This window comes from Labeo rohita, chromosome 2 (assembly GCF_022985175.1).
Source record: "Labeo rohita strain BAU-BD-2019 chromosome 2, IGBB_LRoh.1.0, whole genome shotgun sequence".
Taxonomy (NCBI): domain Eukaryota; kingdom Metazoa; phylum Chordata; class Actinopteri; order Cypriniformes; family Cyprinidae; genus Labeo; species Labeo rohita.
Window position 1 is genome coordinate 18,306,589 of NC_066870.1, and position 13,230 is coordinate 18,319,818.

At 36.9% G+C, this 13,230-nt stretch overlaps 2 protein-coding genes across 2 annotated transcripts; both read right to left on the reverse strand.

Annotated features, from left to right (window-relative positions):
- Positions 1-3,463: 3,463 nt before the first annotated feature.
- On the reverse strand, positions 3,464-7,562 carry rabggtb (Rab geranylgeranyltransferase subunit beta). Its single transcript, XM_051122093.1, has 9 exons — positions 7,489-7,562; positions 7,109-7,216; positions 6,819-7,016; positions 6,610-6,715; positions 5,651-5,703; positions 5,438-5,548; positions 5,229-5,354; positions 4,689-4,838; positions 3,464-4,528 (listed from the first exon to the last, which is right to left on the reverse strand). Exons 1-9 carry the CDS (start codon positions 7,489-7,491, stop codon positions 4,388-4,390), a joined length of 996 nt encoding a protein of 331 aa, XP_050978050.1. The 5' UTR covers positions 7,492-7,562; the 3' UTR covers positions 3,464-4,387.
- A 1,116-nt stretch (positions 7,563-8,678) lies between these two features.
- Positions 8,679-12,935, reverse strand: acadm (acyl-CoA dehydrogenase medium chain). Its single transcript, XM_051095706.1, has 12 exons — positions 12,827-12,935; positions 12,212-12,320; positions 12,027-12,124; positions 11,872-11,941; positions 10,480-10,580; positions 10,278-10,358; positions 10,058-10,188; positions 9,876-9,984; positions 9,626-9,766; positions 9,458-9,553; positions 9,120-9,368; positions 8,679-9,030 (listed from the first exon to the last, which is right to left on the reverse strand). The coding sequence occupies exons 1-12, from the start codon at positions 12,839-12,841 to the stop codon at positions 8,959-8,961; spliced, it is 1,272 nt and encodes a 423-aa protein (XP_050951663.1). The 5' UTR covers positions 12,842-12,935; the 3' UTR covers positions 8,679-8,958.
- Positions 12,936-13,230: the final 295 nt, after the last annotated feature.

Here is a 13,230-nt window from a genome sequence, read left to right on the forward strand (position 1 = left end):
GAAGAATATCTGTCATCATTTACTCACGTAAGGGTGAAAAATTGACAGAATTTTCATTTCGGGTGAACTGTTTAACATTAACCAATATCTTTTGTCTGTCGTACGCCTGTATCTCTGTGGTACATAACAATTCCCTGAGGTAAACCTGAGGTACAACACAAACACACACGTCTCATGGCTCCCAAACAGTCAGTACATGTTAAATCTGTCGGAGAAATGAGCTCTTTGAAAGCGAGAAAAACGAACATATCAAGAGTCGAACATCTACAGAGAGCACACTTCAAAAACTATTATGAAATGAAAAGGTTTGTGGAAGAGCAGGAAATTCTGTGCAGAGATCACAGGAGATCAATGTTTTTGATCAACAAAGAAATACAAGAGCTTCAGAAGACCTTGATAGACATAAACCTGATAAGCGGATATTGTCATGAAGCCTACTCTGCTCATCTGAGATCAGTGAGTACTGTCTTTTCAACTTGTAAAGAATCCAAGAAAGCAAAGAAATGTGGTAATATCGATGTAAATGTTAAAAGTGGTAACTCCATGAAGTCCAACCTCATGTTTGGCCAGAAGCATGACGGTTTGGCTGATGAATCCTCTGGTGATGGTGAGAGGGATCTACAAAACACACTGACTGCAGAAATATTCAGCACTAATGCCCATGTTTCCCCACATAAGGATTTAAAAAACAGTCAGGATGATTTCAAAGCCTCATTGTCTCATTTTCAGTTATCCTCAAGTGAATGCAAAGAAAAAGATGAGGATGAAAGTGATGGATGTCCTCAGAAGACTTCAACCAAGAGCCCTTCGCGTATCGCAAAGACAGATCTGAAGAACAGTTCCTCGCCTCCTACACATTTCACCCTTCACAGAAAAGAAAAACAAACGCATCAAAGACGACAAAAAGTTGCTCTTTGTATGCTTCCTGTACTGAGGAACCCTTTACGTGAGCAGGGTATGGCTATACAGCTGCAAGACCAAGACAGCAAGACGTTTTCAAGATACCTGCAAAATAAGGACAGCGTTAACAATGGCAGAAGCCACAAATCGAAGGCAGCCATTAAACACAGCCTTGAGCTGCTCATCAAAGAACACAACTGTTCTCAAATTTCTGAAACTGTGAACAACAACAAGCAGAGGGATTTGCATGAAAAGGTGTCTAACTTTGTATCAGAGCTTTCGGAGTTTAGATGTGATGTGTGATGTTTAGTAGTTTGCTGCTTCTGTTTGGATCTAATATTTGACAGGATCCTCAGAACTGTAGCACGTCAGATAACAATAATAACCATCATCCTAAAGTAAATTAGAGTAATCCCTTGTTTCATGTTGAATTTTAAAAGCTATTGATTTGTCAAGCTTTCCATACTTTTATAAAACCCATCATCCTCTGAGGGATTCGATTCCTTTCTAATTCACAGTTCATGCACGGCTAGACATAATGCCCTACATTCAGTTCATCAATAGAGACATCAATACCATTCTGCAATGTTTCCAGGCTTGTAAAAGAAGCACGGACACTCTTTATGGAAAATATGTACTTGTTTTACCTACTGGAACAAGGTGTCTGTCAGAGAGAGAGGCTGCTGCTAACGGGATGTCTTTCCACAAGGCTTGTAGTTGTGGAAAGTTGGACGTTTAAACACAAGATGCTTTTGGATTTTGTTATGGTTTCTGCAGCGGATTAGCGAAATGGCGTTAAAAGCATGTTTGAAGATAAGAATGAATCTAGTGTAGACAAAGCTACTGATGTACTGATTTCACCATGTCTTATTCATTTGTTATCATAACCAATTAAACCTCATATAGACATAAAGCAAGCCAAACATTTTACAGGTGAGTAAACACTAGCTGTGAATTACATACAGTGCAAACGTTCCTCAGTGGAGAAACCAAACAGATGAAATCTTGGCTAATGCATTTTTAAACACATCTTTGTATCCCTGTCACACACCAGTGATTCTCAACCTTTATGACTCTTTGTCCAAGACAATATTCAAACGCCTTCCTACCTACAATTTAAAAACAAATGTTTCACAAAAAATGTTTTTTAGTGATGCCATAAAAGAACCATTTAGGTTCCCCAAAGAACAGCTGTTAAAAAACGTAGTTTTCGTAGTGTGCTGAACATTTTAATAATCGAAAGAACTCCTTTCCACTACACTCTTACAAATAAAGGCTCCAAAAGGGGATTTTTCCAATTTTAACATAGAAGAACCATTTTAGGTTTCCCAAAGAACTTTCCAGTGTTCTTAAAAGAACCATTGCTTTCTTAGAGTAAATAATCTGAAGAACCTTTTCCTTGTATAAAAAACCTTTTTGAAAAGGAAAGGTAATGTGGATGTTAAAAATTCTTCAGTGTTGTATATTGTTATTGTAAATAAATCTAAATAATAAAAGCTCGCTGAGGCCTCCTAGTGGGCCCCAGCCCCCTGGTTGAGAACCACTGTTCTAAATCTTTGATCTAATTGCTTAAAAATTGCTTTGCAGGCAAGTGTATACTGTACATACTCATGAATTTCTTTAAAGAATAAAAATGTTTTAAAAAAGTGAAAATTCTGTCATGAATTACTCACCCTCATGTCTTTCCAAACCTGTAAGACTTTCGTTCATCTTTGGAACACAAATTAAGATATTTTTGATGAAATCCAAGAGCTTTATGACCCTGCATAGACAGCAATGCAACTGACATGTTTAAGGCCCAGAAAGGTAGTAAGGACATCATTAAAATAATCCACTGGTTCAACCATAATTGTATGAATCTACGAGAATAATTTCATAATTTAAAATAATGACAATTTCTGTCAAGGTTCGCACTCACCAAGTTAGAAATCTTGTCTGAAATTTCCAAAAATTTCATCCGTTTGCATTTGACAAACAACTTTGAATGAGTTGGACTGGCTAGTGAAGGTAAAGCTGCCAGCACATGCCCAGAGAATGTCTGACTGGTAGAGTATTAGTACAAACAAATATGCAGTTTTTATTACTTGCAAAATAGTTTTTGCCCCAAATAAATACATCACATTTAGTCATAAAACTGATCCTGTCTTTATTAAACAGACAGAGGCATTAGATGGTTGTGTGTGTCTGCGCACGTGTGAGGTGATCTAACAAAAAACATAAGTGCCAGGAGACTGTGGCGACATGTGGCACATCTCCCACACTCTGAACAGGTTGTAATGAGAGCCAGTGGGGTTTCATCGTAGCCTAACAACCCTTGTGTTTGTTTCTGCAAATCTGTCAGGGGTCTGTAGATTGCTGCTCTCTTGATGAATTCACACACTCTGATTTGATTGCCTCTTCACTTTTCCAACTACGTGCTCATACTTGAAAGTTTTTCAGCTTATTTTTTTATGATATGAATACAAATTTAAAAGCATAGTGTAAAAAGCCTATTTTGAAGTGAATTTTAGTAAACACAACCTCATAGGATCATCTGTGACATTGAAAGCTTGAATGACTAAAATTAGTAATCAATTCAATTTATTAGTTTTATATATGATATAAACATTTCTAACCTACACTGAGCAAAGACACATACAAGCACTACTGGGGAACATCACGTAACAGCACGCCAACAAAGTGTTACCATAATCAGTGTCAGACGCTCTGGGTTGATGAACACTCGATTCCTTGTGGAGAACACCACCTGACAATGAATAATCCAAATTAGCCTACACTAGTGAAGCAAAATCACTTGAGTTTTACATTAAAGTCACATTTATTCAATCCCACACAACAGGCTTCTTCAGAGTGAGAGAATTCATTCATACCACAAAAGCAAAATTCTCCCAAACCTTAAAAATAACTGCAGTTGCAGAGTTTTAAAATGGTTGCACAATAGTTATGAATGCTTGGGATGTGAGGACCAACAAAACCTTGACGATTGAAGAGAATTTGAGCATTAAAATTAATCTCATGCACGAAATCCATGTTTATGGTACTTAAAGTGTGATGTAACATGTACATTTATTAGTCTCGCATACTCAGAGAAAAGCCATCTGAGATGAGTGAGTGGCCTCTCCCCTCATTGACTAAACACTCTTGGTTGACACCAAAAAGTGACCTGCTGAATTAATCATATAAATAAAGTTACACAGTGAAAGCTGTAAATAGCAGATACCACTCTTTGAACCGCATCTTTAAATAGAGAAAGCCCACTAGCATAAGTAAGCATTGTAATACGGTGCCTACATGACGATGAGAACAACTCTCCGAAAAAAAGCACACAATGTTAAGGGTCTTTCTAAAGTCCTTGGTCCCTCTAAATGGTGTGCCGATCGTTAGTTGAAGGTGACAGCTTTCCACGGTTTGCTGGTTCGCCCGTTTCGAAACGGTTGGCTGTGCAGGGGTAGGAGGATAGGAAAACAGCCATGCTGAAAATTTAAACTCAGCTCAGCAAGTCTGGTTGGAGGCCAATCCTCTGAAGCACATCCTCCGGCATGCAAAACACAGGGTTTACTGGTTTGATCTGCTCATCTCCTAGCAAAGACAGACCAGCCACACCAAATAGAGTGTGGAAAGGATCCACCTGGATGGAAAGACAAAAGAGAAACATATAATGCACTGGTAAGAATCAACTGCACAGATTGATAAGCTCTGTTTAAAGAAGGCTATGTCCTAGAGAAATGACATGCAAAATATTTAAGCATATGCAAAATTTCATGTGACAAACTCCAGAGAGAGCTTACCATGTCTCCAGGCCTGTCAGCGAAGCCTCCGGTCTCTTCATCCTGGCAAGCAAGAATAAAACTGCGCAGTTTGGCTTTGTCAATCCAGTGAATCCTGCCAATGATCTTTAGAGACGCAAGAACCCACCAGGAATAGCAGACGTCAGGCAGCTAAAATCAGAGGAAAAAAACATCCATGGTTGTGTTTGGTCTCTCATAAATAATAACTTCTAATAAATGCATTAACACACTTCAAAAACTGACATGGATGAGAAGAATCATAATCGTAGCTTCATAAAATACAGCTGAACCACTGATGTCACATGGACTGTTTTATCAATGTCCCTACTACCTTTATGGGTCTTGGACATGTCAGTTGCGTTGTTGTCTATGCAGGGTCAGAAAGCTCTCAGATTTCATCAAAAATATCTTATTTTGTGTTTTGAAGATGAACAAAGGTGTTACTTGTTTGGACCGACATGAGGATGAGTAATTACTAACAGAATTTCCATTTTTGGGTGAACTAAGCTTTTAACACCTTTGATCTAAAGGACATCATACCTTCTCTGGTCTCCCATTTAAGCCACCTGATGGTAACTGTCTTTCACAGAGCCACCAGCCCAACAGATCTGCATTTACTTGATGAAGCTGCCCAGTGACCGACAAGAAACCTGTGCAGCAGTAAATCTGGAGGCAGGATGAGAAAAACATAACATTATAACTTATGACTACACTAAAACGGTTTAAAGGTGGACACTCAAACACCTCACCTGACCAGCATGGGACTCTGAACCAGGCCTGCAACCAAACCCACCATCAAAGTTCATACAGGACAGCACAAACTCAACGGCCTTATCCATGTTGATCACATCCAACTTGCCCTACACATACATTTGTCATGTTTTATGCATTTAAAACCTTGAAAGCTTGCAGAAAACACTAAATAAATTGAATATAATATTTAAATACAAAAGAATACAGACCAGTAGTGCCAATGTTGCAACCGCACAAAAGGAAAACCGTGTATCTATTTCTCCTGTTAAGAAAAAAACGAGCATTCATAAAGTCAAACACTACCAATCAAAAGTTTTTGAACAGTAAAATTTTTAATGTTTTTTAAGGAAGACTTTTCTGCTCATCAAACCTGCGTTTATTTGATCCAAAGTACAGCAAAAAACAGTACGATTTTGAAATATTTTTACCATTTAAAATAATATTTATATTTGAATATATTTTAAAATATATATTTTAAAATGTATTCCTGATTTCAAAGCTGAATTTTTATAAAAATTACTTCAGTCACATGATCCTTCAGAAACCATTCTAATATTATGATTGTTATTATTATTATTAATTTGAAAACAGCTAAGTAGATTTTTTTCAGGTTTCTTTGTTTATTGAGATTCATCTTTTGTAACATTATAAATGTCTTTATCATCAATTTTGATCAATTTAAAGCAAAGAATATAAGTATTAATTCAATGAATTTGAATGGTGCAGTGTAAAATGTAACAAAAGCTTTTTATTTCAGATAAATGCTGATCTTTGGATCTTTCTATTCATCAAAGAATCTTGAAAAAAAAAAAGTGTTTTAAATATTGATAATAATAAAAATGTTTCTTGAACAGCAAATCAGCATATTAGAATGATTTCTGAAAGATCGTGTGACACTGAAAACTGGAGTAATGATGCTGAAAATTTAGCTTTGATCACAGGAATAAACTTTTTAAAATATATTCAATTAGAAAGCAGTTGTTTATTTTAAATTGTAAAAATATTTCACAATATTACTGCTTTTTCTGTATTTTGGATCAAATAAATGCAGGCTTGGTGAGCAGAAGAGACTTCCTTACAAAAAAAAAAAAAAAAAACATTAAAAATCTTACTGTTCAAAAACTTTTATGTATAATATTTAAAAGACTGAAAAAATAAATAAACATACCCCATTTGTCCCCTGCGAATGACCCGTCCTCTTGCTGCAGTCCTTTAACATAGTCCACCACTTTGTCCACATCAATGACATTAAGGCTATTATACAAGGACAGGATCTAAAGGGAGTAACACCAATTTTTGTCATGAATTCCCAGTTTGAAGGAGTACCATTTATTAATTATTATAATTGCCTTCTTGATTTAGTAGATTCCCACTAACCTGTACAGCACTGAGGGTGTAGAGGAGATGAGGGTCGTGGCCGATGCTGGCGCTGATGCCTCCACAGTCATGCTGGCAGGACTTGATGAACTCTATGATCTCCTCACGGTTCATTCGGGACAGCTGACCCATCAGGTCCATTACTGTCAGCCCCCAGTAGATGCCACTCATTCTCAAGTATTCTGACAGCGTGTACTCCTGCAGAAGATACATGAGAATTAACCATTAATTTTATTTATTAATTTTTTAAAGCAAGACCATTTTTGCATTTTTGTAAGCCAGTAACTTACATAATCATCCTTCTTGGAGCCATAGGCTGCAATATAGTCTGCGTGCTTGTCTAGGAAGAGAGTGTTTGGAGCATCAGGTTTAATGACCACGTCTTTAACCTGGGTCCCCTGCAAAATAAAGTTGCCGTTATCACTTTATGACAATCAGCTCAAAAACTGCAGTCTGACACAGTCATTTTAACTCAGACTGTCTGTAAGCTGTGCTGAATTGACTGGGCGGATGACATGACATGTTTTTGCTGCTCTCGTTTTCATCTTTTACCGTGCGCTGTTATTTTCTTCACAACCGCAGTTAACCGCATGCTCTTTCTTTATGGGGAAAACATTTTCTCATACACAATTAAGTAGCTATAAAAGCAAAGGAGCGTGTTTTACATTACCATCCTGACGGAGAAGCGAGAGAGTGGACTACAGGCTGACTTCAACTGTCACACACATATTACATCATCACGTTCCTCGCCATTTCTACGGGTCCTCGTAAAAGACAAAAAGCATTTAATGGTCACGTTATGTTACTTTAGGAAGCTTAAAAGGGGCTATGTTTTTTCTGTAAATCATATTCTTCTATAAAGGACAAAATATTTATTGCATTTTTCTTTTTCATCACTTCGAGGGCTTTGGTAAAAGAAATAAACTCATTATAAAATGCACAAAACGTTGGTTTCACTTTTAAGTACTTGGATTTGTGTAGATAATTTCCCAGAAGTACATTATTAACAAAAAAAAAGTCATCTCTGTTATTGTCCAAAGATAATGTCCTTCACAGTAAAATTTCTAAGGTGAGGTACCTTTGGGTAAAGTCAGTCATGAATGTTAGAACATAAAGCATCCACATACATACAGTAAAATAACATGTTCCGCGGTTTCAATATCATCACAAAATGTAATTTTTTTTAAAGTCAAATCCAAATCGTAGTCATATTATAGGAAGCTGATTCTGTAAATCATTGCCCCATGAAAAACTCTTTGTGAACACATTAGCTTAATGAAAAATGTATGTATCTACTGTATTTTGTATTGTGACCGTGAAAGCTGAATAAGCTTTCCACTGATGTATGGTTTGTAAGGACAGGATATTTGACCGAGATACTATTTGAAAATCTTGAGGGTGCAAAAAAAAAAAAAAAAAAAAAAAAAAAAAAGGCTTTAAAGTTCTTATCATTGCATATTACTAATCAAAAATTACGTTTTGATACATTTACGGCAGGAATTTTACAATATATTTTCATGGAACATGATCTTTACTTAATATCCTAATGAGTTTTGGCATAAAAGAAAAATAATTTTCCCCTTCACTATATTTTTGGCTATTGCTACAAATATACTCGAGCCATTTATGACTGGTTTTGTGGTCCAGTGTCACAATTCGCCATAAATTATTTTGGTAAAAGTTATTTAGTTTTATTATTATTATTATTTTTCAATAACTTGAAATTCTTGGAGTTGAATGGTTGAGCTTGACAAATACAGTTAACATTACAATTTGTGTAAAAAAATCAAAAGTGATTACAATGAGAATAAGTAATTTAAAGTGGGGTATAGATATTTGTGCAAGAAAATGACAAATGTATTCAATGCAGATTATTTATTTTTATTTTGAGGACATAATTAGATACAAAAATAATGAGGAAGAGCTGTGTAACTGTTACTTTGTTCATCTTTACATTTGATCAACTTAGTTTTTCAACACAAAGACTGCAAGGCATGCTGATATGACATAAGGCAACTGGAGCTCTGTGTAGGCAATTTACAATCTGTGAGATACAATCCTGAGATCTATTGATCAAAAACATTATCATGTACAAAAGACGCTTAACCAAACAATTAGCTTGTGGCATGGGTTTACAGTTTCACTGTTTGAACTTCCCAAGGTGTTCTCTTGAGATGATGAGCCTTTGGATTTGCGCAGTCCCTTCGTAAATCTGTGGATGCAGATGATAAGATAAAGTATTAGTCACATTTTAGCATCTTCACCGATTCAAATAAACAAGGCTGGGCCTACAATTCGTACCTGGTAAATCTTAGCGTCTCTCATCAGCTTCTCCACAGGATATTCACTGTTGAAACCGTTTCCACCAAAGATCTGGACGGCATCGGCGGCACACTGGTTTGCAATGTCTCCAGCAAAGGCCTTGGCGATCGAGGCATAGTAGGTGTTCCTGCGACCCTGATCCACTTCCCAGGCTGCTCTCTGATAGGCCATCCTGGCAAGCTCCACTTTCATGGCCATATCAGCCAGCATGAATGACACTGCCTGGTGCTGGAGGTCAGTAAACAAACACAGCTGTCTTACTAACTTCATAGTATCAGTTTGGGTTGTCAAATATGTCTACTGAAACAGACACGTACCTCTGCAATAACCTTCCCAAAAGTCTTTCTTTCCAAAGCATACGTCGTGGCCTCTTCCAGTGCTCTCTGTGCAAGTCCTACAGCACCTGCAGCCACCTGAATAACATTAAGAGATGGTTGACATGACACCATGATGTATTAAGACAACTGCAATTTAATAAGACTTACTGGTGGTCTGGTCTTGTCAAATGCACCCATGGCAATCTTGAATCCAGCTCCTTCTCCAATCAAAACATTCTCCTTCGGGATTCTTACATCCTCAAACGTGATGCCTCTGGTGTCTGAGCATCTCTGGCCCATGTTCATTTCCTGTTGAACAGAAGAATGTAGACATAAGCAAATAGTGCAGAATCTCACAGTGTTATTAACAAAGTGTGTAAGTATTGTCTGAGTGCATAAGACCGCAGACTGCTTGTACCTTCCTGCCAGGCTGGACTCCTGGGGTGTCAGCTTCAACAATAAAGCCTGTGAAAGCCTTGCTAGCAGAGGCTTTGGGATCGGGATCTGTGCGGGCCAGCAGGAAGTACCTAGAAATGCAAACTGAAGGTTTGTAATGGATCCAAAACACAGTTACTAAAGTATGACTGAAGTTTCACCTACCAGTTTGCTTTTCCTCCATTGGTGATCCACATTTTCTGACCACTGACTATATACTCGTCTCCTTTTTTAACAGCCCGGGTCTTTATCCCAGCCACATCAGAACCTGCTCCTGGCTCGGTCACACAGTACGCCTGTCGACAGTCACATATTGGTAAGCAATGAAATGGGAATGCTACATAAATAATAAAATATTGATGATTAGAAAAACTGTGATACTTACACACATCAGTGGTTCTTCCGTCATTCTACCCAAATATTTCTTCTTCTGGGCATCATTGCCAGCAATAATGACAGGCATTTGCTACATTGAAAAATGACATTAAAATGTAACTTTTTAAAACAATAAATTCTGGCATGAGTCCTATGCACAAATGACCATCTATGAAGCCTAATTAAAAATATGTTTATAACACTCTACTTACTCCAAGAGAGTTTGCCTCAATGGCTGTCTGTACTCCAGTGCAGCCAAAGGCCAGTTCCTCTGTGATGAGACAGGCATCAAATATGCCCAGACCCATTCCACCTGGAACATATGGCAATATCCAGCGTGGTCAGAATCAAAGGAATAGATGTCTTCAAGTTGTACCAAACTCCTATGACTTACTTTCTTCCATTAAACACAAAATTTGCGAAGAATATTTTGGGTACCCTTTTCAATATGTAACCCTGGACCACAAAACTAGTCTTAAGTAGCACAGGTGTATTTGTAGCAATAGCCAAAAATACATTTTTATTTTATGCCAAAATCATTAGGATATTAAGTAGAGGTCATGTTCCATGAAGATATTTTCCACCGTAAATGCATCAAAACTTAATTTCTGATTAGTAATATGCATTACTAAGAATTTCATTTGGATTAATTTTTTACATATTTCGATTTTTGTTTGCACCCTTTAGCTTATTTATTTAGCTTTCAGATGATGAATAAAACTCAATTTCAAAAAAATTGACCCTTAAGACTGGTTTTGTGGTCCAGGGTCACATATCATGAAAAGAAAAAAGGCTTGAGGTTGCCAAGTCTCAGCTCAACTCAGAGTCTTGGTTGAATGTATGCATCAGGCACACAAAATGGGAAACACTTTAGGAGTTTCAAAGTTGTTATCTGGTTGTTTGAACTCTACAGGATTTCCAAGAGATGTGTGTGTTGCATTCTTTGACGGCCCATGTGGTAACAAAGACTTAGTGAGGCCAAACTCTCTCACGAAAGAAGAAGCCATCATCTTTACAACTATGACAATAAGTGCTTGTCAGGATCAGTTAAAAGCCGGATTTTCAAATGCATGTGAACTTCGTGGCATACACTTTTGATGACTGAAGACGACACATTCCTGATTGTAGGTATTGTAGGTACATCAATTTTACATTTTCACACACCTAAACATGACCCTGAACAGAACGAACTGTGATTGCTATACATGTCAGTCAGATGGCCTCTTGGCACCCCTTGGCCAATGAAAACTGCAATGGGGTCCAGACCCTGCAAGACTGGACACTGCCAAGCTCTAAAATGACATAAAAAGCACCATAAAAGCATTTCATATGACAGCTGTGCTACATTTCAGGCTAATAACATCCACTATATATCAGTCTGTTCCCAAACTATGGTTTCAGATATGGTTTTGTATAGCGCAAGTCATATGGACTACTTTTATGATAGCTTTATGGTGCTTTTATGGTATAATTGCATAGAAACAAGAAACAAATCAATAGCACATTATTCAAATGTCTCCTTTTATGTTTCATGAAAGAAAGTGAAGATGAATAAATGATGACAGAATAATCATTTTTGGGCATCAGTTTTTAAAAGTACCTACCACAGTCCTCTGGAATATGTCCATTCATTAGACCCAACTCCCATGCTCTCTTAATGAGAGGAAATGGATACTGCAAGGAGGAAATCAGAGATTTTTTTGCAAATCTAAAAATATGCAAAAACAAAATGATAGACAGATGGATTTAGATAACCTACTTCACCACTTCTGTCATATGACTGGGCGGCTGGGACAATCTCCTCCCGTGCAAACTTTCTTGCCACCTCCTGGAACTCTTTCTGCTGCTCAGTTAGTTCTGTTAAATAGGAATAGTGTGATGGGATGGTGTAACAATGCCTTGGTATTTTTGAAAGCACAGTGAGCAGTGGATGATTATACATACCAAAGCTGAAGCCTCCATGGGCTTCTTTCAAGGCAGCAGCTGCTCTGGCACTACCTTGAGGGCCAGTACTCTGAAACCTGAGTCCAGCCTGGATGCCTGCCCTCAAAACCTGTTAGAAAATGATTAAATATCGATCATTAAACATTTCTGCAATGACATGACAATTTTAAATATTTACCACAGTGCAGATACTGTCCCTACAGCCAACAAGGAAATGATTCAAACAAACTAACCTATATACAGCTTTACTGCACTTTTATATTATTTTAATTGTATAAAATAAAATAACATTTATAAAATTAAGTAAAGAATAAGTATTTTGACGAGATAAAGTTGAGCATTTTTGTTTATAGGGATTTCAAAAGTAAAGTGAATCTACGAGCAGCAGAAGAGCTCAAACTTTCTCAGCTTCATTAATTGACTCATCACATTTAAGAAAACTACATAATCCCAGATGCAATGATTTCCTTACGAACTGCGTAGACTAGCTGTAGGAATTCAGCTAATCTAACTTATTAGCGCTAGGCTAGCTATCTCTCAGTTTGACATTAAAATGGCAAGAATGTGCAAAATAAAAATTGTTTAACAATTACGTCAATGGAAATGCGAATTTACCTTATTAAAAATCATCGTCTTTTCTTAGTGACAATGCTCAGATCCTTCAATGCCCTTACGACGTTCACCCCACAGAAAACATAAAGTACCAACCAATCATCGGGCTCTATTTTATCACGTGATTAAGCACCGTCGCTCTAGTGACTTTTGCCCTACTTTTTTTTATTATATAACGTCAACGATGATATTATATAGTAAATATTACTATCATTATACTAACTATTATTATCTGGTTGTCCACGTTTGTTTAAAAAAATTAAGAACACTAGTCACATTGAAAAAAATGTCTCTTTAATATGTATATATATATATATATATATATATATATATATATGTATATATATACACACACACACACACACACACATATATATATATATATATATATATATATATATATACAT